The sequence below is a fragment of the Talpa europaea genome (assembly GCF_964194135.1).
Source record: "Talpa europaea genome assembly, chromosome: 15".
Classification (NCBI taxonomy): domain Eukaryota; kingdom Metazoa; phylum Chordata; class Mammalia; order Eulipotyphla; family Talpidae; genus Talpa; species Talpa europaea.
Genome location: NC_140083.1, coordinates 59,851,791 through 59,878,218, shown reverse-complemented (window position 1 = coordinate 59,878,218; position 26,428 = coordinate 59,851,791). Strand labels below are relative to the sequence as shown.

Sequence of the window (26,428 nt, the reverse complement as noted above, 5' to 3'; positions counted from 1 at the left end):
CTTATATCCTTGCTTGTTTTATAGTGGCTGTTTGATTTTTTTTTTTTTTTTAATGTAAGACCTTTCTCCTTACATATGAAGGATCCAGATCTAGACTGTGTTATTTCTTGCAAAAGAGGGAGGAGAGAAATGTCATTTTGCTGTAAAACTTACTGGTCCTTTTTTTCAGCCACTTTCTTGTTTGAATGTTATAGATTTCATATATATATTTTCATGGAGTCAAGACCATCAAGTTTGCTATTAAGGACTTTCCCAGGAAGTTTTACAAAGTGGCATTTTGTTAACCTTCAAGTACAGTGATGAGAAAATGATGCATGTAGTCAAAAAAACTGCAAGGGAATTTGGAAATAAAAATCTTTTCATTTGCTGTAGCATCATGGGGGAATGGTTTTTTCCTCTCATTTTGATTTCTGCCAATGTTGTAGTATAAATAATAACTAAAAGCATATTGTGTGAGTTGAACTTCACATACAGTGGGCTGTTAGGATTTCTTTCTTCCTAGGCATCACCACGGCTGCTGTTTGTGTTTATCCTGCACGGGTCTGCGACGCAGTGAAAGCACTAAAGGCTGCAGGCTGTAACATCCCAGTGGCATCAGGTAAGATTGGTAACTTTTGTTGTTGTTCTACACATTTGCAGTTCTTCAGCTCCAACTCTATGGGGGTATTACAGTTTCATGCACTTCTGAGCAGTTTTATACATCTAACTGGTTGCATATGTTCATTCTTTTAGTATTTATTTATTGCCTACTAAATAATAATAAGTAGCAGACATTATATTAATTCCCAAGGATACAGAACTGTACCCTGTCCTTAAGGAAACTTGGTTGCTTAGCAGATAGTCAGTACAAAACAATCATTGTGCAGGATCAGTATTTTTATAAATGTAAACTGCAATAATACAGATAGACAGTGACAGTTGTTATTGAGCAGGGAGAGATTATTCTGCCATGGTTGATGACCTTCACGAGTAAGGGATTACTTCTTAGAGGAGATATGAATAGCACTGGGTCTGGAAGAAGGAGGAGTTGACAGTGTTGATGGGAAGGGGATGGCTCAGAATCATGGTCAGGGAACCGAAAGAGGTTTGCACTTACTGCATCCTCAGGTGGGACCAAGATGGAGGGTCAGGACTGAAGCTGAGAGGTAGATTGGGGCTGGATCACATGGGGAAGCCTTGCCATGGTGTGACATTTGGTCTTTCTGCTGGTGACAGTGAGCTTACTGAAAGGTTTTATGCAGAGGCATGCTGTGGTCAGTTTCATGATGGAGTAAGTTAGTTGATGAGAATGGATGAAGTAGAGAGGTTGAAATGCAGTTAGGATGACTTACCACAGTCTGTAGAGATCAACAAAGTTACCCAAAAGCCAGGAAGAAAGAGCAGGGGGGTATGTTCAAGGGCAACTGACATGAGATAGACTCTGTGGGACGTGATATGAGCGAAAGAAAAGTCTTAAAAGCTTCTAAGTGTGTGCAGATGGATGAATGAATAGACAATTAGATTCCACATTTGAAAGATGTTACAGGAGACTTAGTCCCAGACCTTGCAGATTTGTTCTCCTCTCCTTGGTCCAAGGCCTCTCCTGAAACCATGCTCCACCAGGTCCTCAGGCCAGGAAGCATCCGAGCTCTGTTCCCCTCTTTGTATTTATTGGAGCCAGAGGAACGGAGCAGCTCTATATGTCACATGCCTTGCATTATTCAATCCTGACATCATTGGGTCAGAAGGAATTACCCAGAACCTTGGATTGAACCACATCCCCATGATCAGTACAAGCTCTACTCAGTGAATGTTGATGACAGCAAACTGAAGAAAGAAGATGCAGGCTTCAAAATAAAATATTTTACTATATAGCTGCTTAAAATGAAGGTCTTCCAGAAGCCATCTGCACAACTTTCCACTTAACTAGGAAATTGTTCCCCTCTAAACACACCAAATCATGTAGGTGTTTTGTTTTGGGGGTTACACTGATAAATAAGTAGCTGGAACTTGGTGGGTCACCGGGGAGATGTTAGAGGAATATCCTGGTACTGTGAAGAAAGAGCCCATAAAACTCGTTATTTTATTAGGGATACCTCAAAAGAAACAGTGTATGGTATTTATATACAACATTTTTGTGAAGATCCCAAAAGTATTTGGCAGCTACTCCTTTAGCACCCTTTACTTTTCATCAGTTTCAGTCAATTCAGCTTTTCCTTTCTACAGCCAAGAAATGTGCTTTCCTGGAAGGTAGCCAACCTGAGGATTTTAATAATATCAGGAAACCCAATAAATGGGAATGGAATTAATGACATGCATGTGAAAAATATTAATAGTTTTCAAAAGTGTGGTTGCGTTTTCATTTTCCTTTTACTTGGGGATGGGATGAGCCCTTTTTCGCTACTGTCTAGGAGATGAAGCTGCATCCTGCTCTTCCCTAATCTGCCCCTACCCCAATTTTCAGAATTAGGTGTTTTCCCTCTTGCAGTCTCTTCCCTTTATTCTCAGTTGCTTGACTGTTAAAGACAGGCAGTGGGAAGAGCCTGTATCACAACAGCTAAACATGTGAATGAGTAAAGCATGAATACTGAGATAACTAACTTAGCTTGTGTCCACCAAGACAGGGCTGCTACCATTTTATTACATCACTTTGGTAATATTTTCTTAATGACTCTCTATTAAAAGCACCCTCTTATTTTTATTTTCTCCTTGTATTTTTTTTGAAGCACCCTCTAGACGGCTCAGCAGTAACTTAGTTGTAAGTCTTCCAGGGGATAGAATAGTAATATTTATTCTAGCACCAATGCGATATAAGATAGTAGTCTATTTCTTCATACTTAACTTTTCAAGATATGCATGAAGTTTTTTTTTTTTTAAAGATTTATTTATTTATTTATACAAGCACTGGGTACAGTCAGAAGCGCGAGAGGGTGAGAGAATTCACCTGAGCCAGAGCGGGGAGCAGAGCAGGCAGAAGGACCGAAGTACACTGCTGAGGGGAGCAGCGGGTGGCAGAAGAGGTCTGCGCGCCATGTGGGACCCTCCTCCGGTGGCCGGGGAGCAGCCGGGGATCGAACCAGCGCTGCAGAGGCTGTGGGTAGCTTCGCAACCCAGCGCTCAACCGCTGCGCCACCGGGGAGACCCATGCATTGAAGTTCTTAAGTGTAATTTCTGTTTAGTCTAAATGCTGATTTTTATTAGTCTGAAATTCTTTGTTGAGATACTGACCACTTGAAATTTATCTCTCCCCCTCCCTCCATTTCTTCCCTCCGACTCTTTTTCCCTTCTCTTTTCCTTTTTTTCTTTCTTTCTTTTTATTAGTGGCCACTGGCTTTCCAGCTGGACAGACTCATTTAAAAACACGATTAGAAGAGATCAGACTGGCTGTGGAAGATGGAGCTACAGAAATTGACGTGGTAATTAACAGGACCTTGGTGTTAACCGGCCAGTGGGAAGGTAGGTTCATGTCCTTCCCGCAAGGGAGACATAGTTATCTCCTGTGAATCATGGTGAGGACCCGGCACAAAGCAGTAGGTTTTGGAGGTCATAATTCTAGATGACGAAGCTCTAGATCAGAGGGTGAAGCTAGGAAAGAAAACATGGTTAAGATGGTCTGTCCTTGTGCCCCCCCATAAATCTAGGCAGTTCCCAACCAGCAGGAACTCTTTAGATCCCTTTGAGTGCTTAGGTAAATAGTTATTTCATACAGTGGATTAACATTTATTTTGATCCCCACCATTTTATTACTTAATATATACATTACTACAGTCAGGTCCCTTATGCAAAGTTTTTTTTAATAAGCTATTATTTCTAATTAGATATTAAAGAAAAATATTTTACCTCTGCATTAAATATATTTTATATACAGACATGGCTGATAGCTAACTTAAATACAATCTGTACTGCAAAAAATTATTACAATTAGTTTAGAATTTTTTTAAATGAAAATGTAAGATAAAGATAGACTAACATATTATGTCTTTAGAATATATGAATATCAGGTATGGTCTATTTTATACTAACTATGGAAGTTATACCTGTTCATTATTAAAAACAAAAATTCTAACCAGTGATAAAAGAAGTAGATGTGCCACATAATCTCATTGCCTAGAAAGAACCCCTGATAACACTGCAATGCACAACTTCCAGACTTTTTTCTCTTCATTTTTGCACACATGCAATTCCCACCTTTTTAATAGTTTAAATAAAAAATAGTTAGTGTTTTTTTCCGTGACATATTTATTGGGCTTGCCAATATCTCATGAATATCTTTCTATGACTCTTCCTAACAGTCCATCATTCCATTAATCTTCTCACCTTTAAGTCCTAATTCCATTGTATTAAGAATTGCTTTTGGTTATGTCACAAAGATTCCTTCAGTGGTTTAAATACCAGGAATTTATTCTCTTATATAAAGTCAGATAGGTATTTAAGGAGTCTAGTGGGAGCCCTGCCAAATCCTTGGAGACCTCAGATACCTTTACCTTTTACTTACAAAGCCTGTGCCTTCTACACTCACACTCAAGGTGACTCCAATGTCTATGATGCTTCTGAAGTCCCAGCTTCATCTCATAGACTGCTGCGAAGAAGGGCTTGTCCCATCCCCAAGTCTCATACAACACTCTTGGCCTGAATTGAATTGCATGGCTATGCTTGGCTGCAGGTGAAACTGGGAAATGGAGTCATTTAGCTTGGAATATTAGCTACTTTCCTGTACATTCTTAAGTTAGGTGTGTACATTTCTGTACCATGATGGAAAGCAGTGAGGGAAGTACTGGCATGGCAGGGGAGGACCCTGAGCCATAATGAGTTAAACAGCATGTGATAATAAAAAGTTTAACAGCAAGAACCAAGCAAAACAACAATAACAAAATGTTTAAATAAAAAGATACATGAAGTCAAAAAACCCAGCCATCCGGACTGTTAGCTAAGGGGCAAGTCAATAGATTCCAGTAGCCCCTGAGAGCATCATGCATTCCAGGACAATACGATTACGGATACAGCAGTTCCAAATGACCTAGAAATAAAATTTAAGTCCATTTCCCTTGCTTTACATTCCCAGCTGTACTTATCAACGTTTTTAATATTTGCCAGATGAAAATTCTTAGCAACTCACAAATACCTTTTTGAGCTTTTGGTTTTTGTTTCTTATGGTTCATGGGTACTCTGGACAATTGCAGTCATAATTATTTTTTAAGCAGTCTTTCTTAAATTTATAGATGTCCCTTGTCCCTATATATTGAATCTGTTTGCTTCTAAACTCAGATTTTAGTTTAAAATTTGACTAAAATAAGAGGAAAAAAATGAGTAAGTATAACATTTTAAACAAATCTGAAAATAAACTTCATGTGATTTGGTTGGATAAGAAAGTATATGTTCTTTATGTCTTTTATTTAGAAGTTGTAGACATATAGGTATAGTTTATGTTATTATAACTTGTGCTCTTGTCTCTAGGATCCTACTAATTGGAAAATAAAATACAATAGGAGAAAAGTTTTGATGTAATTGGCTATCTGTTAATGAACTAGGAATGGTTGTTTTTAAGAACTGATAATTTCCCAATGACAGGCATTCTTGCAAAATATAATAACACATCTTTGTCCTAGACCATACTTTTCTATTAACTCTTTTTTTATGGTGTTAATAACCTCTTGACCCAAAACAAATTGAAAAGGAACATTTAATACTAGAAATTTAATTCTAAATAGAAACTCGCAATGACTTAGGCCTTTTTTCACTGCAGTATTTTGTCTTAAGTTTGGCTCTCAATTTGATTACATATTGTATTTCTCAGTTTCATGTTTTAATATTAGCTGTTTATTAAAATATGAGCCTAAAATTGATTTCTTGAAATTTGCTGATGGAAATGTCCATCAGGATATTACACGTTCAAATCCAGGTCCCTCTCCCCTGTGACTGAGGTATGTGGGACTCTGGCTAAAGAACAAAAGAAGGACCCCCATTTTTAAACCTGACCATTCAGAGCAAATCCCAGCCATTTCTTTCCTTTTTTTTTTTTAAGATTTATTTATTTATTTATTTATACAAGCACTGGGTACAGTCAGAAGCACAGGAGGGTGAGAGAATTCACCAGAGCCAGAGTGGGAGGCAGAGCAGGCAGAAACACCGAAGTACAATGCTGAGGGGAGCAGTGGGCGCAGCAGGAGAGGTCTGCGCACCATGTGGGACACTCGCCCGCCCACGGCCGGGGATGGAACCAGTGCTGCAGAGGCTGCGGGCAGCTTTGCAGCCCAGTGTTCAACTGCTGCGCCACCAGGGGAGGCCCCTCCGGGCCATTTCTTATAGTTGCAAGTGTGTGTAATTTAGCATATAAAATCAAAGAGACAACAGGAGAGAGACTGCTCTCCCTCTTCTTGGTTTCTCTTTGTGACAATTTAAACTCTCTACTCTCTTCAGACTTCTAACTCTTTATCCACCTGGAAGCTGCTTCATTCTTAGCAGAAGACTTAGCTGCTGCTCCTCAGAGAAGACAGAATCTAGTCAACAGGAACTTACTCCGGCCCTTGCATCAGATTTTCTTTCCTCCCTCCTCTTTTCCATGCTCCCCCATGCTGTGGCTCATCGCCCATATTTTCTGAGGCCTTACTCCATTTTTGCTGTCCATTTTTCCCTCTTGTGTCTTTTGTGTCTCTCTGCTAGCTCATTCTCAGCAGTGTCTAAACATACTTAAACTTTTCTTATCCCTTAAAAAAAAGCCCACGTTCCAACAGTTCCCCTTTCCAGCTAAATCTCCCTGGCTAGCCCCCCTTCATCTTGTACTTGTTTCTCTTGAATCTCTTCTAACCAAGATACCAATGACCTCTGATTCTGCTGTGCCAAGGGAGACTTCTGTTGTTTAGTTGTGCCATTCAGCAACATCTGACACAATGGATGGCTCCCTCCTTCTAGAAACTGTTGTGATGACTTTGGAGATCCTCCTTTTTTAGATCCTCCCTCATGTTTCTGGCTGGTCCCTCATCTTGTTTGCAGCTCCTCTCTCTCCTCTGTTGTCCCTGAAGTGTTGATAGTCCTCAGACCTTGTCTCAGTGAACTCTGGCTCTGCATCCCCTTTGGCAACCTCATCGCCTGGAGGTGCTGGCTGTGTGCCCCATGCTGAGGACACCATACCTCCTGGGTGCCAGCTCCTGGTTGGCCTGATTCCAGAAGGCTTGCTCCATTTCCTCACAAAACCATGTAGCTTTTCCTTCTTCATAATGTATAACTGGACATTCAGTATCAGTGAATCTTGGCCAAATCAGAGAATACAGCCTTTTTGGAAAGACATCCATTACAAAATATTTCTCTGATTTTATGAACACTTTCTTTTAAGTACAATTAGCTTTTTTCTAGATCATTCAGACTTTATGAGCACTTTCTACTAAATACAAGTTAACTCCTTTTCTAGATCATTCATCACTATTGTATCAGTGATTATATTATCCTGAAATACATGATGCTGTTGGGGGCTACTGAAATCTCTGACATGACTTGCTCATTAATTAAAGGTCCAGTAGTCTGTGCTTTTTGACTTTACTGTCTTTTTATTTAAACATGTTTTCTCTTGTTGTTTTATCTGGTTCTTTGCTCTTCAGTTTTCACTGTCACATTTTGTGTAGCTTGTTAAGGCTCATGGCTCTTCTCTCAGGTAACTTGCTCACTCCTGTCTACCAGGCTTCAACAAGGTATACACCCAGGTTGTCTTAAGGACAGTGAGTTTAACTAATAAGCAGTGGAATGTATTGCGGCTTTACCTACTGCATATTTTCAGGTTACTTACTCTAGTTCCTCTCCTCACAGAATCTAGCACACCCCCTTGATTTTGTGTGAAATCAGAATTGGGGGTTAGAGTCAAGGGAACAATAGACTCCTATAAGTGACTGTCATTCTTGGTCATTTTGATTCCATTCCCCCCCAGCCCCTGTAATCCTTATGTATTGATAGTTCTAAGGAAAAGAGCTAACTGGAGCATTTTTAAAAAATTACTTCCACTTCTTTGTTCTACATAGTTTAGGTGCCAGATAATTGAAGCATTGTTGAATTTACATGTTGATTAATACAAAACACATTTCCCATGTGTTTCTATTTATGTGGCCTGGATCTGCAATTAGTTGTAATTAAATGTTACTAGGCAAGTTTAGCCAGAAAGTGAATCTACTTCTGTGCACTCAGGAAAAGGATATTTCATCTTCCCCTGGGAAGTCTGTGTTGTGGAATAAAGAGAGCATTCCTAGGGTGGGAGTAGGGGGACCTGTGCTGGACTGTGAGGGAGGTGGGGTGCCTAGCTAGCCAGTGACCCAGACTGAACACACTGTGGAGTAAGGCAGAGGATAGTGCGGGAGACAGTGAAGAGTTGAGAGCATTTGCATTAGCCAGATGTTGGTTGGAATCCTGGTGCTACCATTAATAGCTATTTGCTCTTGGACAAGTTACTTAACTTCTGTGCCTTCTGTTCCTTCTCGGTAAAATAGGAATAATGGCATCGACTTCACAGGGGTATAATAGGGATTAAATTAGATAATATATGTAAATTGATCATCTTGCTGCTTGGCCCAGATGAAGCCCTGCACTCCAGCTGCAGTCTCTTCCCTTTCCCTCTCCCCTCCTGATGATAGTATGATACTAAGGCAAGAACCCTGTCACACATGTATTGAGTAAATGAAGTAGAACTCTGGAGAGGACATGGGTTTTAGTCTTTGTCATTTTGCTGATTTTCTCCAAGTCTGTGAGCAAGCATTTCACCTCTCTTCACCTCATGTAAATCAACTGCCAATGAGGGGGTAACACTTAATGATTTCTTTAGAGCCATCATAACCTGCGGTTTTGTATCTGGCATTTTCATTGTGTATGAATATTATTCCCATGATAAGTACTGGTGACACCACAGTCTTTCTTTCTTTCTTTTTTTTTTTTTTTTGAACTTTAATTTGCCTCCCTGAAACATCAGTCCATTTGAATACTTTTTCCGTCTGGAGCCACACAAATTTTGTTCCTGCCACTTATAATTTATTTCTCAAACATGGGGAAACAGTTCTCAGTACTTTTATTAGCATCTCTGTTACCACTCAAAGATGATGTACAAAAATCCCCATCATTGTGGAGTTTAGGCTAAGGAGGAAGCTTCCCTTTGACATGTTAAGGTTGAAGACTTCAACTCCACAGTCATTTCAAGCATAGTAATAGTATTATTTCTTTATGGTGCTGTTGACGTTGGCTTTGTAGTTGTATTCCTTAAATAGTTCTTTCAAGGAAGCACATACCAGAAGAAGTTCATTATCTCTTGAAAGTTGAATGCAACCCATGTACTGCAAATATACAGAGATGTTCATTTCTTGCCTTGAGTGATCTCTCTGCTGCATGTATTTGCCTAATGTATTTAGCAGAGACGTAGAAAGGCTATCTTATTCTGCCTCACTCAAGAATCTTTCATTTCTATAAACTCAGGACCTCGAGCTGCTTTTACTAGTTTTTGGAAACCATTCTTCTCTGGAGGACTGATGGACATGACTCCAAAGGTGACTTCTTTGACATCTTCCAGCCTAGTGTGTTGAAAATATAGTTTATTTCCTGTATCCAAAGTCTCTCTATCTTTTCATCCTCTTGGAGTCTTCAGACTGGACATGCTCTCCTCGGCTTTGTTTGGAATTATCTATGCCTCATGGCTGTCAAGAGTTTTAGGATAAGAGAGTAAGACATTAGGGTCAAATCCTAATGTCTATCATTGTTGTAACTTATGCCATTGGGTCCTGAAAATCTTGAATCTGGTCAACAATTTATTTTTCTTGTTTGCTTATTTTTACGGTAGAAGGATGGTAGAAATAATATTTCAGAAGAAAGTGGTATTTTTATTTTGTACCACCGTTAATCATAATATCTTACAAGGAAGTCATCTCTAAATCTATAAACACTTTTCTTGGGAGGAATCACATAATCCATAATCCTCTTTCTCTGTTTTGGGGGATTGTTTATAACAGAAAAGTTCTGAAGATACTTATGGCTGCTATATGCTTTTATGGTTTTGTGTTTTTATGCTATGATTCTTCAAAACTTCAAATGCTATTGACAAAATGTGTTTGTTTTATCTCCTGTAGGTTATTTTACAACCTGGTGTTTTAGTCTTCCAAGATTAATTAGTTGCCTTGGTGTATGAAAACTGTTCTTGAACATTTTGTGACTTTTTTGGTTTAAAGGGTTGCTGCACAATTTTATATTAAGTGTTGTACTGTACATATAATTATCTTAAGAGTTATTTTCAGGCTGTTCTTATGCAGTGTTGATCATCTTTCCAGTACTCAAAAAATAATTGCTCAGATATATTCATTAACAGTTATTTTTAAGTGCCTTTGAATAGCATAAAATATAAAGGGAAATCTACTTTATGACTTTAAGATAGGAAACATCATCTTTAAACACTTGGATCCTTACATAAAGTATAATTTCTATACATGAAATCTTTAGTAATAGTTTTCTATGTCTGTGGCCATGCTTCTCCAGAAAACTAACTGCCAGCAGTCTCAAGATTAAGATTATACTTTCCTTGTAGTTGGAAACTGGAGAGAAACAAGATCATTGTAAAATGAGAAAGGAAATGCTATTGATGCAAATTCCTGCTGACACAGGAGGCAGAAGGTAGAAGCAGTTGTCAGCCTGTTTGGGATGTTGTTTAAAACATGCAGTCTGACCCCTTCTGCCTTGGACCTACGTTCTCATGAGCACTGGCCTTCCCCACTGTGGCTATGTTCTCGGGTTTCTGTCAGCAAGCCCCCACCAGCAGAGTCTTGTTTTTCAGCTGGGTATGATGAGCAGAAGGTCGGGTTGTGACCTCCATTTTTCCTCATCATTGTGGCAGTAGTAGGAGGGATGTGGCGGGGCAGACAGCAGACACCTCCTCTGCCAGTTGGGCCACTATATTGATTAAGCATCTGCGATGTAATATATCCTGGGTTTCTAGTACACCCACTTTTGCTAGTTCTGAAAACCTCATTATAAGTCAAAACATTTATTATCAGGTTTTTAATGTGACATCACCTTGCCAGCCACTTCTCTGGTGTATGTGTTTTGTTAAATTTTGCATTATTCTGACTAATTTGCACTCGTGGAGTTTGAATTCCATTTTCATTTGTCAGTCATCTTTTATAATAGCCTTCCAAATGATTATTTTTCTGCTATGTGCAAGAACTGTTGTTTCTCTTTTTAAATGAAGGATTTTCAGTTTCCATAATGTTTGAGTTTTTTAAAAAGAATGTATGTTACACATGAGTATGTGAGCAGAGAATTAATAAGGTATAGGAAATAAAGTCAAGATGTAGGCAGAGATTCAACCATAAGGACTTTTACTAAAATATTGTTTATAATTGAAAACATCAGAAGTATTCTTAAATAGCCAATAATAGAAAAATGGTTGAATCAATGATTTACAACCTTGCAGTGAAACATTTTGCAGCCATTAAAAATTGTGTTACAGATCCTACTCTCATCTCTCCCTCTGTAGTGTGTCTCTGGTTTATAGTTGCCTGTTGATTTTGATTTTATTATAATTAGTCTTTTTCCTGATCCCTTATTTAGGTTTTCTAAATTCCTCCTATGAGTGAGACCATCCGGTATTTTTCTTTTCTTTTTTGGCTTATTTCACTGAGCATGATAACCAAGGTGAAAATGCATACATGTACAAAAGGGAAAAATGATGTAAAAATATATAAAATAAAATTTTTTTAAAAATTGTGTTACAGACTGATACTTTTAACTTTCAATTATTTTGAAATCTTTTTTAATTTAGTATATTTTAAGTTTATGATATATCAAGCAGCAAGAAACAAGTATTAAAATAATATGTAACATATTATTTTTAATTTGTTTGCTTAAACCCATCAAATAGGTTGGTTGATAATCTCAAGCCTCCCATAAGAAAAGTAGCTCAATGTCAAATTGCAATATATCAAATGTATCTTTGAAAAATCAAATGTTCCTTTTGAACTTTTATTTTTGATTCATTTTAAACTTACAGAGAAGTTGCAAAAATAGTATACAAGGGGCAGCAGCCCTTCTGCCCACCTGTGCTTATGCAGGTGTTCCTCTTCCCCATCCTTCTCCCTTGCAGCAACCCTCTCACCCACCTGTGACTATGCGGGTGCTTCACTTCACTGACATCCCTTTGCAAAGGGGTGAGGCAGCTCTCCTCCCAAGGCTGCCCATGATTAGATTCATTTATTTTCACTAGAAGGACGACAGAAGTTTTGCTCTGTTCTTCTCAGTGCATCATTTCAGAAGTTAAAAGATGTTCATATTTTACATTATTAAGGCTGTTACTTTTTCATTTGGTTACAATGGTTTTTCCCATGTTTCTCCATTATAAAATTAATAAGTATTCTGTATTTTACTAAGTAATTAATACAGTAATTGTAAATGGAGATATTTTTAGACTATATTATATCCTCTTTCTCATGGAACTTTTCTGCACTATTTTTAATGTTCCTTCATAATTCTTCAGTTATTACCCTGATAGTTAACAAATGGCGATTTTCTAGTTTTATTATTACATCTAAACTTACTCATTAGCATCACCTTCTCCTTACTATTCTTATTCTTTGTAAGAACTCAGGATTTCTATTTTACTCAGTCATACATTAGTATTGTTATTTATTTTGATGCTCAAATTGTCCCAGATTTGACTGTGGGCAACTGCTTCAAACTGGTGCCTCTTTCTTTCTGATATGTTCCCACCATTCTATGAGAACTTCCTTGCATTCTTATAAAGGATATTCCAGACTAATATTTGACTTTCTCTGCCCCAGCAATGTAATCAGCCATTTTTCCAAGAAGCTCTGTTTCCATGTATTGAAGACTGGTATTATTTAGAAACAGATCTGTGAGTGTGGTGTGGTTATTGCTTCTGGGATATGTCTACGCCTTCTTAGCAGACAAATTATGAAAGATGTGAATGTAGATAAATATGCATCATGTATTTAACAATACATATACATGTGTATCTTTCCTATCTCTATTTGTTTAATCCATTGTGCATCTAATTTATTAGACCCTTATATGTCCACCCTGATTGCAGCCTTTATAAGCCAATCTCTCATGATTTATTCTCACTCTCATGATTTGTTCTCACTCTCTTTCCCTTTGTGTATTTATGCCTCTCTGTTTTGTTAGTGAGACACCTCTCTCCCTCTCCCATAGCCTCAGTAGATTGTACCTACCTGTCCTTCCTTGTATATAACAATCTCTTGACTAGGCTTGATGTCTCTGCACCCCATGCTATATCCTTAGGCTGGCTGTGCTTCCCAGCTTCTCCAGAATTCCCAATTTCACTGATAAGGGTGTCCCTGGATTTACCTGGCCCTGATCTTGTAGAATGTGAGGCAAGAGTTTCCCCAAGCTTGTGACCTCCCTATCCCATTTCTCTTCACTTTCATGGCAGTGTGTGACTGAGGGTGCCCTTGCCTGGCTGACAGCTCTCACAAGGTAGAATCACAACTGTTTTCTAATCAATAATGGGAGGCTTTTTGTTCTTAGCTAAACCTTTTAGAGTAAATGATAGTTTGTCCTCATTTTTACATCTGATCATTATTAAAGGTGGATCCAAGGGAAATTAATTGCTTACTTTCATAATCATTCTTGTAGTTACTTTTACATTTATTTCCGGAATCTGAGATGTGTTTGAGCTGTGTAAAGATCCTTTATCCAATTTCGAGGTGAAAAATGAGAACTAGAGAGGTTCTGAGGAGGAGACTGGAGAGGCCTAGAGAGGTTCAGCAACTTTACCAAGTGACTCAGTTATGAGTGGGCAAGGAAGAACAGACAAGTCTTAAAAAAAAAAAAAAAATCAGACAAGTCTTAAGATGTGAACTTCACAGCAAAACAATATCCTGTTCTGTTATCCAGAAGGCTAATAGAGCCATTTGATTGTTTTTAGTATATTAAATCATACACAATTAAGTATTTTGTTTCTGAGTTACTTTGGAAATTTTTATTCAACTTTTTCCCCCCTAAAAGAATGAAAATCAGGTCTAGGATTGTAACACTCAACTATGCAGTTAGTCACTTGAACTAGAAGGGAATTTATACCTCTTTTGGTTCTTCTAGGTTTCAAATATTGTATGTTATTCAGTGTATTTCCTTGTGAATGCATTTTAATGACAGTGCCGTGTGCATGCTATGTGCATGCGCTGGGACAGAGGCAGAGAGGTATGAGAAAATAAAATTTTATTCAGCATCTGAAGAAATGAATTCTAATCTATATTCTACCATTGACTAGTGATAAAATTTTAGGCAAGTCATTCATCTTACAACATTTCACTTTTCATGTCTAAAATGTGGTAACTGCCAGCTACTTCACAAGGGATGTTTAAATGATGTGTGGAAAACACTTTGAGTATTTCTGAAGGGAGATGCTTTGAAAACTTAGGGGAGTTCTTCTTTTGAGCAATTCTTCCTCATGAAGAATTTTTTTGGAAAGAATCTCTTGAACTTACTACTTCACTTATAATTTCCTCCACCTGTACAGTCCAGAAGCAATGATATAAATCCACACGGTGATGTCCTTTCCTGCTCATCTAGGGGAATATCTACACTTTTGTTTTTCTCTTGTTTTGCTCATTCATACTGAAAGTGACAGTTGGGTATGTTCAAGGGCAGTATGATTTGAGAGTGACCAGGTTATATTTGAGCCATCCTGTCACTTTGATGCACATGTCACCCATCTAATTTCCCTGTTGCCGATCATTATAACACCAGGGTGCTCAAAATTATATGGACATGAATCTTGCTTCTCTATGGCATCTGTGGCTTGAGTTAGAATGAAGTGGTCTGTTTTTCCTTTATATAAGATCTATAAATTCCAACATAGGCTAATATAAGCATTAGTACAGTACTTGCTGCTTTTCACCTTTTTTTTTTAATAAGGTAACATTATATATTTATTTATTAAAGATTTATTTTATTTATTTATACAAGCACTAGGTACAGTCAGAAGTGCGGGAGGGAATTCACCAGAGCCAGAGTGGGGACCAGAACAGGCAAACCGACGAAATACACTGCTGAGGGAAGCAGCGGGCACTGCAGGAGAGGTCTGCGCGCCATGTGGGACCCTCGCCGGCAGCAGGGGATCGAACTGGCACTGCAGAGGCTGCGGGCAGCTTCGCAGCCCGGTGGTCAACCACTGTGCCACCGGAGGAGGCCCTGCTTTTTACCTTCTTAAAGTTAGTTTTGCTTTTATATAGGGAACATATGGAAAGCTAATACTGAATGATCAAAAGCTTACTAAGTAAGAGTAAGAGTAACTGAACTACTGCCAACAACAGTAATTGCTGACATGGTTGAGCTTAACTTAATGTATATTAACTAATTTAATGCTTGAAATGACACCATGTGGTGTGCATACCTATATTCCCATTTTATAGACAAGGAAGCTGAAATGACGGTAGAAAGTTGAGCATTTTGCTCAAACCTACAGCAAATTAAAATAATAGAGCTGGGATAAGACCCCAGGCAGTTGGGGTGCCAACTGTTGTCTACTATACCATATACCATATACCCCAGTAGATATTTGTATATTAGAGTTGAATTCAAAACTAATGAAGCCAATTGTGTTTTCATTAGTATATTAGGAGGCTGTAGAACAGGAAGCCTGGACAACTGGGTTTGGGAAACAAGCAGTGCCATAAGAGCCTGGGAGCAGAGAACACAGCCAGATTGTGCCACAGGAAGAGCTTGACAACAGCTCCTCCGCTGGCATGAGTGTTACTGACCAGTGCAAGTGCTGTGTTGCAGCTGGTGTCTACTGGGCCACTGGATGCTTAGATCTGCTGCTTTTGCTGCTGCTGTAGTACTAATAATAATCTCTAATTGTTCTTTTATCTTTGCATTTATAGTAAGATTCACAGAGCCGGTGAAGCCTTCACTTGATGGAGCTCAGGCCACATTTTTGCTTTTATTTATTTTCTTATTGCTGTAGTTTGTATAGTGTGTGTGTGTGTGTGTGTGTAAATTACAGTCTGTACATTTTCCAAGTCTATTCTATGGCTTTCACATAAATGTTAAATTAGACAAGGCACTAGCTATGTGCCACATATTAAAAGACTAATATGTAAAGAGAGAGAGAAAGATCACAGAGAAGTAAGTCAGTAGCTGAAAGAGAAGAGCAAGAAGAACTTTTTTCAAAGACAGAAGATACGGCATTTTTCGATTAATAGAAATATTTCATTAGAGAAGAAGTTGATGATGCAAGACAGAGAAAGTAAAATTATAGGAGCGAAGTAAGTAAAAAGGGAATAAGATTCATCCAGAAGAGAGATATTTGGCTTCATGTAAGAGCAGAACAGTTTGCCTTATAGTGATAAGAGACCACAGTTTATGAAGGCTGGGTTTGCTATGCTTTTTGATTGAATTGTTCTGTTACACACTGGACAGAATGTTAACAGGAGGAAATGACAACTTTTGTAGTGTTGAATTTTAAAGATCAGGATATTTTCTCAGAAAGTCTTGACCCAGTTATGTGGTAAAATATGTCAGTAAAATGATTTGAGGAATTGTCAGTTAAAAAATGAGAAGGTACCAGTTGAATATTTGTTAAACCCAATCATACTCCACGTGACCTGACCATTTTGGGTTTGTACTGTTTGGGTCATGGGTTATAGAGTACTACTTCCAGGTGGCTGATCATTGAGTCATAAAGTACATCTGGTTTTTCTGGTTAATTTGAACTGTGGGTGAAGTAGGCCACTGGATATAAAAAAATAATGCTTTTTAGGAAAAGGTGATAGTTTTGTCTGTAAATATGATCAGGATTAATGTTTTAAAAATTAATGTCACACAGGCTGAAGTTCACTTTGGCAAATGTTGTAATAAAGTATTTTCAAGCCTTATCTGATCATTCACTGATTATAAGCATTAATCCATACAACAAAAATTTGGTGCAATACAAGAGATGGGTCAGACCATGAAACAGGATTTAACTTTTATCACATAACCCTTAATGGAAACTCATTTTGCTAGAAGTACCAATTAATAACAACAATTAGACTTTTTTAATGGCTGCAATATGTGAGACAATGTGCGAAGTACTTGATAATTTTTTTTCTTTTAATCCTTATAGTAACCCTATAGTGTAAATATTTTTATTGGTACATTAAGAATAGAACTGACACCAGGAGAAATAACTAGTGTGAGGTCACACAGGAGGTGACAGAGTTGGTCTTTAAATCCATAATTGTCTGGCTCTCAAACTTGCTTTTGGTGCAGTACTGTACAGTGGAAGAAAAAAAATCATTAATTGAATCTCAACTTAACTGAATTAACATCCTTGAATTTTCAGATTGGGGGATTTCTTTGTTACTCATTCTTAGAGAACAACTTTCTCGTTTTAGATTATGTGACTCTAGAACTCTTTCCTTCCTACATTTATTCGCTGAGGGAAAAGAACATAAATTGTTATTGCCATGTGTTCTGTTATTGTTTGTTCCATACCTGCTCTTGTCACATTGGCTCTAAGGGTAAGATGATTTCCTCACAGTTCAGGTAGGATTGTAAGTAAAGGAAGGCAGCTTGGCTTCTCATATCATCTCAAAATTATCGATAATTAGGAATATGTGAAAATATTTAGACCTCCTTTAAACATCTTTCTGAGCTGCCATCCCTTGATGTAACTGTAAAATTGTCCAGCCATCTTGTAATAGACTATTTGCCTGTTTTTACTCTGTTTTCACTTCCAAACTTTGAGTCAACCTCAGGTTTTCTTGGACTCTGAAGACAAGTTTTTGTTCATCTTTTTGGTTTGGATTGACTTTGCAGACATGAAGCCAATTTTAATCTTGTGTACTTTACTAAATCTATAAATTATAGAACTCATCTTAGCATTGCAAAATGCTTACTCTAACCCTAACCCTTATTAGGAATATTCCTTTGCTATTCAGCACACACACACACACACACGCACACACACATGCACACACACATACAAGAAAAAGCCCTGATCTTACTGTAACAAAGTCTGAGTTCAGGAAATGCGACAACTGAATGCAGGCTAATAGCCAAAATCTACAGAGGTAATGACAAAAGATTGTGTTAAATAATATTTCAAAAATTTAATATTCACTATACTGATTTTGCCTACTCAAATTCTATTAATTTGAGTACAAAATATTTTCCCTTCCATTTGCTTTTTTATGCATAGTTTTTCTTTGGTGTGTAAATTCTTGAACAATCTGAAGGTTAGGGGCCCCCCATGGCTCATGCAGTCCAAAGCCCACATAGAAATTTTTACTCCCCTAAAACTTAGTGGCTAAGAGCTTGCTGTTCCCTGAAAGCCTCAATGATAACATAAGCAGTCAATGCACACATATTTTGTATGTTGAATGTATTGTAGGAATCATTCCTACAGTAAAATAAGCTAGAGGAAAAAAAACATGCTTGAGAAAATAGGAAATGTATTGTTAGGAAGGTCTTGATCCTTATCTTCACATCAGTGAGGAGAGTTGGAGGAAGAAAAAGGTTAAAAACCACCTGTGTATAAGTGGACCCAGGCAGTTCAAACCCACGATGTTCAAGGGTTAGCTGTGTGGATGTAGTGTATGTCTATATTACACACATACTTATATACAAGTACAAATTAATCTGCTTTCAGGGTGCTTTATGGAGTCCCAGAAAATCACATATAGTACTGGATTCAGGGTTGAATAGATTGAGACTGCACCTCTGAATCCCTCTGAAGCTGGCTTTGGGCACATACTTTCAACACTGCCTGGGCTATTTCAACCTTTTTTACTCAGGTACTTAGATGTATACCCTGGTAGAGAGTGGAGCAAGCTCTTTTGTCTTTATTGATATTAACTGAGCTCTCAGAAAAGACCTGTCTTCTATTCCATGAGAAGTTATTATGTGTGAATAGAAGAATTAGTAGGAATTGGAGGGTTTTGTCCTTTAGTCTGCAGAGTGGTACATGCCTGTGTGTATGGTATTCTTTTTTCTTGTAAGTAACCCTCCCAGATAAGAGGAAGGAATTATTTGCAATTTGCATATCAGGATTTTTTAAATAAATTTCCTGGCCTTGGACCTCAAACCAGGGCTCAGAAACAGTTTCATGGTAGCAAAGGAAGCCTTCCTTGTAACAGGATGTGAATGGCACCAGAATGCTCCAGGCAATGTTAAATTGGGGTGATTTTTAGAAAGTGACAAATGTTTTACGTCCTCTAAATCTGAGATGGGTTCTACTAACTCTAAACGGCTGCCAAGTTATGTTATCACTTGCCTGCTTTGTAACTGCCTCAATTATTTCTTCCCCAGCCCTGTATGATGAGATTCGTCAGTTTCGCAAGGCCTGTGGGGAGGCTCATCTCAAAACCATCTTAGCAACAGGAGAACTTGGATCTCTGACTAATGTCTACAAAGCCAGTATGATAGCAATGATGGCAGGTAAGTGTTTGATAGTCAAATAATGACATTGAATTGATGTTGTAAGGAGAAAATAAGTAAGCAGATATAGTTGGCTATTAGCTAAACGTGCTAACCATTTGGGTTTTTTTGTAGGAGGGTTCAGATAATTTGTGAGCACATGTACTGAGTGAAATGGTCAAAAATACTTGGCTCTCTTCCACCTTTTTTGGGGCGGGTGGAGAGGGGTAGTAGCATTTTATTGCTGCACTATCCTTGGACGGCAGTAGATGGCACCCTTGTAGTGAATTGCCTTCTGTGTTATTCTTTGATTATTCATTCATCAACATATGTCAGACAGGAATTTCTTTAACGCTGACTTACTGCTCTCTGTGAATTTAAGCATTTGATTTTTCTCGGAGATGTGAGTCCCTACTGTCTAAGGCAGCCTGTGCTTTTGTTTGTGTTAATTTTTTCTTTTTAAATTTAGTACAGTATCATGGTGTTTTATACTTTCAAATATAAGTTGATGTATTCTTAGTCTCCATGACCAGCAGGCTTATCCATTCAGTGGTCCAAGCTTGAGATCTGGGAGTTCTCTTGAGTCCTCCTTTTTCTCATCTCTGTATAAATGAGTGAACAAGTCTAAGAACCTTACCTCTCAGCTTTTTCCAGTGCCTCCTCTCTCCATGCTGAGTGTTGCTATCTTGGGCCACTGTCATTCCCCACATGGATCACTTCAAGAGGCTCCTGACTAGTTTCCCTGTCTCTAATTTTGTCCCCTACCAATCTGTTCCCCAAGCCATTGCCAGAATGATCACTTAAAAATGCTAATTTCATTGTGATACTGCGTGCTTAAAGATGCTTAAAGTCCTTCGGTGTCTTCCCTTGTCTTCAAGGTAAAATGTAAATTCCTATAGCCTGATTAAAAAAAAGAAAAAAGGTCCTTCCCCAGACCCTGTCTCTGCCTCTGCTATCTCTTCATTTCCCTTTGTACCATATGCTCTAGCTCCATGGAATGACTTGCAGTTCTCTGCAGATGGCACCATCTGACCCTTCCGAGTCCTTGTATGTATTATGACCCCTGCCCAGGATGCCTTTGGCCCAAATAATCACATCATGGCTTTGGGTTTAGCACAGGTGTCGATCTTTTCAAGACTATTTCCCCTTTCTTTTTGTCTTCTCCCACCACTTGGCACATTTTCTCCTCTGTATGCCCCCAACAAATGCTTCTTTTGAATACCTTGTCATAGATTACTAGGATTGTGTATTAAATTTCTAGTCACCCCTCTAAGGCCCCTACATTTGGGTAAAGACACATGGCTTCTCAGGTATTCCATCTGAGCTGTTGTAGTTGCCTTTTAGATTTTTATGCTCTGGTGTACTTTTTTGAGTACTCTGTCAGAATAGCATCATTCCTTAGAATTCTACTGCAACCAGACCACAAGACATTCATGACTGCCTTGCTCTGGTCACTGTGGCTGTATCTGGAAGGTCTCTGTCCTGGTTGTTTCACTTAGAGCAATAGCTCTGAAAATTGAAGGCAAATGGAACATTTTAAACAATGCCCACCAGTTACGTTGACATTTTAAACGCCCACAGTAGTGGAAACACTCTGTGACTCTTGGAACCTGGATAAAACCCCCTTGGAGTCTTAGGTATACAGATAGTCACTTTTTTTTTTTTTTTGGTGCTTCTTGCCAAGACACTGCGACCCAGGTCACAGTGAAGGTGTATTCATTCAGAAGGATGAGCCAACAGCTCACTGACCTACTACTCATGATAGGAACGTGGTCTTAGGTCATCATGCTTGGCAGCCTCCCTTTCACCCTTCACCCCACAGAGTTACAGAAAAAGATGGGGCTGCTTACCTGTGCTACCCTGTCTTCTCTCACCTGCTTGTATCCCTGTCCATATTGTTTATCTCTCTCATGTCTTCATTGATATGAATGTATATTGCGTACTTATTATGAAATAGTATAACTTGTATTTGTAGTTACTATCTTTTAGTCTTCAAATGAGCTCTGTCATTGAAGAACTTTAAGATTAAATGTTTTGCCTGTGGTCATAGAGCTAAGGAAGGATTGCAATCATCGTCGTTTCAACCCAGGTCTTGTTTGTTGCTTTTTTCAGTTATAACACAGCCATCTTCCAAAGCACCACGTTAGTTCTTCTCATGAATTTAAAGGTGCAATCTTTGTGGATGTAATATGTGAAAGCATCTAGCACACTTCCTGGCCCGCCGTTTATGCTTCCTGTACTCTTACAAGGGTTGTAGGAGAAATAAAGTATTTCTTGAATTTTAATCTAGGACTAAACTCATCACATGGTTTCCAACTCCTGTCGTGTTTTTTTAATTCTTTTTTCCCCCTACTTAATAATCAGCATCATTGCAATAAATTTACATTCACTTGAGTTCAGGTGTTAAGTGTACAATGTGATAAGTCTTGACAGTATACATATTTCATTGTTTAAAATACATATTTCATTGTTCAAAATTACATTGTTCAAATATCCAGTGTCCATATGTCCCCTTGGCACTCAGTTCCACTTGTCTCACCTTCTGCCCAGAGTGCAACCATTCATCTGATTTTAGTACCATAGCTTAGCTTTGCCAGTTCTAGAATATCAGATAATTACACATTGTGTGGATTTTATGTTGTCCTCCCCCCACCACTTATACTCTAGCTGTGAGATCTATTCATGTTGTTCTGTGTGTGCAGACTTTGCTTAGAGGTATTCCATTGCACAAATATACTGAGTTGCTCAATTTACTTATATACTTACTTATAGTATTCTTTTATTTGTCTGATGTCTATAGGGTCTATAGTTATATCTCCTTTTTCATTTTTGATATTTGTCATTTTTGTTTTCTTTCCTATTGTTATAATTTTGTTCTTCCTTTCCCTTCTAATTCTCCCCTCCTTTTTCCCCTTCCTCTTGTCTCTCCCCTTTTCTCCTTGTTCTTCTAGAAAAAGAATCTCGCTAGAGGTATATACCAATTGTTTTAAGTTTTTCAAAATTTGTTCATTCATTGTCATTCAATTAAATCACCTTGTAATTTCTCTTGTTATTGAGAATGAATTGTTTGATTTCCAAATATGTTTTGCTTTTCTGGAAATGTTATTGTTGTTAATTTATAATTTAAAATTCAGTTGTATTTAGAACATATCTGTTGTAACAATCTTTTGTCTTTGGAATTAATGGAATTTTATAGCCCATTTTATATGCTGTATCTAAATAAATGCTTCAAGTGCACTTGAAAAGAATGTTGTGTATTTGCACATATTAGTGAATGTTAACTAGATCAACTTGTCTGGTAGGATTTTTCAGATCTGGTTTTGTTTTAGTCTACTTGTCTGCTTATTACTGAGAGGGGTCTTAAAATCTCCAAATATGATTATGAATTTGTCTCCTTTCCTTTAAGTTCTTTCATTTTTTTCCAAATATGTCTTAGAGCCCTGTTACTTCTATACACTTTTAGGATTGTTGAATTAGCACATTCATATGACATGTCTCTTTAGGTTTGGATCTTGTCTTTATCTGAATGTCCATTTTGTCTGATTAAAATCTAGCTGTATTGGCTTTCTTTTGCTTAATACCATATGCATAGTTTGTCTTTTCTCATCCTTATATTTTCATTTATAGTCAATTTTAAAAATCTACTATGATAAGCTATGCCTTTTACTTTGACTGTTTTGCCCATTTACATTTCATATACTTGTGATGAGATGGGACTTAAATCTATTATCTTGTAATTTGTTTCCTATTTGTTCTGATCTATTTTTTTTTCCTGCTACCCTTTTAGGTTCAGCTAATATTTTGTAACCTTTCATTTTATTTTCATTGGCTTTTTATCTGCTATCTCTTTGCAGTTTTTAAAAAGATTTTATTTATTTTTGCATAGAAGAACTAGGGTGTAGGCCAGAGGTGTGGGGATGAGAGGATATACCAGAGACAGAGAGGGGAGCAGAGCAGGCAAATTGACTGAAATACACTGCTGAGGGGAGTAGTGGGCAAGACAGGAAAGATCTGCTGTGCCGTATGTGGGTTAGCTCCCTGGCCGGGGATTGAACTCAGGCCTTAACTGTGATAGCACTGACTTAATCCCTAGGCCTCCAGGGAGCCCCTCTTTGTATCTTTTAAGGAGTTGCAATAGCAATTATAATATGTTTTTAACTTACCATGGTCTATTTAGAATTAATATCATTGCACCTTACACTTCATATGTCATAAATATAAGAATTTTGCAGCAGTTCCATTTACACCCTTATCAGTTCTTTGAATTATTTTAATGTTTTTCTTCTTCCAGCTATTATGAACTTTTTCTTATAATAATGCAAATTTTGCTTCAACAGATTCTTAAAAAGATTTTAAAAAACCTAAATGAAACTAGTTTTATGTTTTCCCACACATACATTGTTTCCATTTTTAATCCTTCCTGTCAGTCTACTGGCGATTAATTTTCTCAGGTTTTGTTCATCTGCAAATGCTTTATTTCACCCTTATGTTTCGAGTATAGCGTGCTGAATATAGAATTCTGGTTTGTTAGTTTTATTTTTATTTCACTAGTTTAAACATGTCATTCCATTTCTTTTTGTTTTCCTCTAAGTAATGTTTCATCTTATTTGGTTGAGATCAGTCAGTATTTTATTTTCATCAATTTTATTCACAAATTTGACAATGATGTTCATCAGCATGGTTTTCCTTGTATTTGTTCTGCTTATAGTTTGCAGGATCTATAGGTTGGTGTTTCTACCCTATTTAAGATATTTAAAAATTATTTTCTCAAATATATTTTTTGTCCCATTCTCTCTGTTTTATCCTAGAGGGCCATAATCACAGACATTTAGATATTGTCCCACTGGTTACTTTTTCCCTCCCCAGTTCTCCTGATTGACTATTTTAATTGGATCTTTCAAATTTATTGACCTGTATCTTTTATTTTAAATTTGCTCTTAATCCCATCCAGCAAAATTGATGCTACTGTACATTTTTAGTTTTAGGGCTTCTATTTGATTCTTTTTTTATACTTTTCCTTTTACTGCTGAGATTTCTCATTTTTCATTCACTGAGATCATATTTTCCTATAAGTCCTTGAACATATTTATAATAGCTGATAAAGTCCTTATCTTTTAATTTGTATATAATGATCTCAGGCTCTGTATCTTGAATTGCTAATTTTCCATTGTCTGAAAATAGTTCCCTTATTTTGTTCAGTTTTATAGTTATTTCTATAGGAAGGAAAGCTCGATAACGTTTATTCTATCATGTCTGGAATTGTACATTGCTTTTGTTTTACCATTAATTTAGCATCAATATCTCAAAAGGAAAATTATTGCAAAAATAATTCTCTGGAGGAAAGTAAGGTAGAGATATATAACTGACTATATTAGTCTTGCATTATACATTATTGTAAGTAAAAACTCATTTAACTAAGGCATTTGCGTTTTTGGTCAACTCATAGATTAAGAGGGTACATTTAGTTTAGTTTGTTTAGGAATCTTTCAAAATACTTGGGGAGAAACATAGTCCGTAGGAGTAAGAAGACCTGATCCCTTGTTAGATCTTGTTCATTTTGTGAGCAAGTAAGTTAATCTGTTTATCAATTCAAAGGAATAATGGATTTTGCTATATTATAGACTGTAAGTTAGTTATTAAAAAAATCTTACTATCATCATTAGTTGTTTAACCTATTAAATAAAGGTAGAGACTTTTTTTTTTTTTTTTTTTTTTGTAAAACCATGAGTCTGCCTGACCTGTATTCTCCTGTGATTGCTACAGTGGTTAGCATCTAGGAGAGCCTAGGAAAGTATTTTGGAATACATGAATGATGAATGAATGAATGAATGAGGAAAATGATAAGGAAAAATGAAGACAGGTAAGATAAAACTTGCAGATCTAGATTCATCTTTCCAAATGTGCTGCAGCCTTTTAGTGTATGGCTTTGTTATTCTAAGAGCAAACTTTTATTTTGGCTGAACAAAAACAAGTAATGCATACCTCCATAAGGAGATTTTATGTCCATGGCGTTGTTTAGGCAAGCCACACAATGGAATGACCTGTTAAAGGTTTGTGAAGTTTCCCAGGTAGTTCCAGAGGCAAAGAAAGAGAAACTTTCTGCCTTGACTTTTGATCAAAGAAAATGAATTGTCCATTTATGTTAGTGGCCATGTGGGGAGAGAAACATAAATGGGGAGGTCATGTAAGAGTAAACAATTTGAAGGAATGTAATCAGAGATGAGAAAAGAGAACTATGTTTTTCCCCCTCAAAAAAAAAAAAAATCCAAGAACAAGTTGATAGGGAGTAAGATAGAAAGGGAAACATGCTTATAGAAAAGAGAAGCCTATAGCAGTTCAATCTACTGCTAAGGGATTTCAGCTCTGCAAGTGCACACATTTAGAATAACGCAGGAAGTGCAAAAGTGACTTTATCTTTCAGTAGCGGTGGACTGTTGTGCACCCACGCAACAGCTAACAAGCTCCGCTGTGAAGTTATTCTAGACCTTATCTTTGGAAATAATGCAGGCATGATAAATAAGGTTGGAGTAGAAAAGCACTAAAGATGCAATCATAATGTCATCAGGCTTGAATTGCTGATGAAGATCTGTGGGAAGAGTACGAACACAAAAATATGGGGCTTGAGAAAAGCAGACCTTGAAGGAATGCAAAATGAGCTTTGAAGTTGCTTGGGATTTTATAATGTATAGGAAATCAAAAATGTAAAATGTAAGAACCAGGGGAGGGACTACTCTAAATTCAAACTCAACAAGCTCAAGGAAATACAGGAACAATGAGATGAAGCAGAGAAATAAAAGAAACTATAAGGCAAGTCATTAAAAAAATAAAATCAAGGGGAAAAAGAAATGGAAAATTTTTATGACTGAAGGAAGCAAAGCCCTAAAAAAAAGTGCTGTGAATAATCCAAATTAACACCTAAGATTTTTTTAAAGACACTTAAAAAATTTAAAAATGAACCAAATAGTAAATGACAGTTAAGATTTATCATTTAAAGATTGTCATAAGTCATAGTGAGTCCTTCATTGCAGGCAGCAAATCTTTGTATAGTCAAGGACTACTG

The 26,428-nt window shown here is 37.3% G+C and overlaps 1 protein-coding gene across 1 annotated transcript in view; it reads left to right on the top strand.

Annotated features, from left to right (window-relative positions):
* Positions 1-26,428, top strand: part of DERA (deoxyribose-phosphate aldolase) — a gene marked incomplete at both ends in the record, with an annotated part of 74,639 nt that overhangs the window by 14,443 nt on the left and 33,768 nt on the right. The window contains 3 exons of the mRNA XM_084256018.1: positions 503-598; positions 3,301-3,435; positions 19,261-19,389. Coding sequence (XP_084112144.1) covers positions 503-598; positions 3,301-3,435; positions 19,261-19,389 — 360 coding nt within the window. The remainder of the gene's footprint in view (positions 1-502; positions 599-3,300; positions 3,436-19,260; positions 19,390-26,428) is intronic.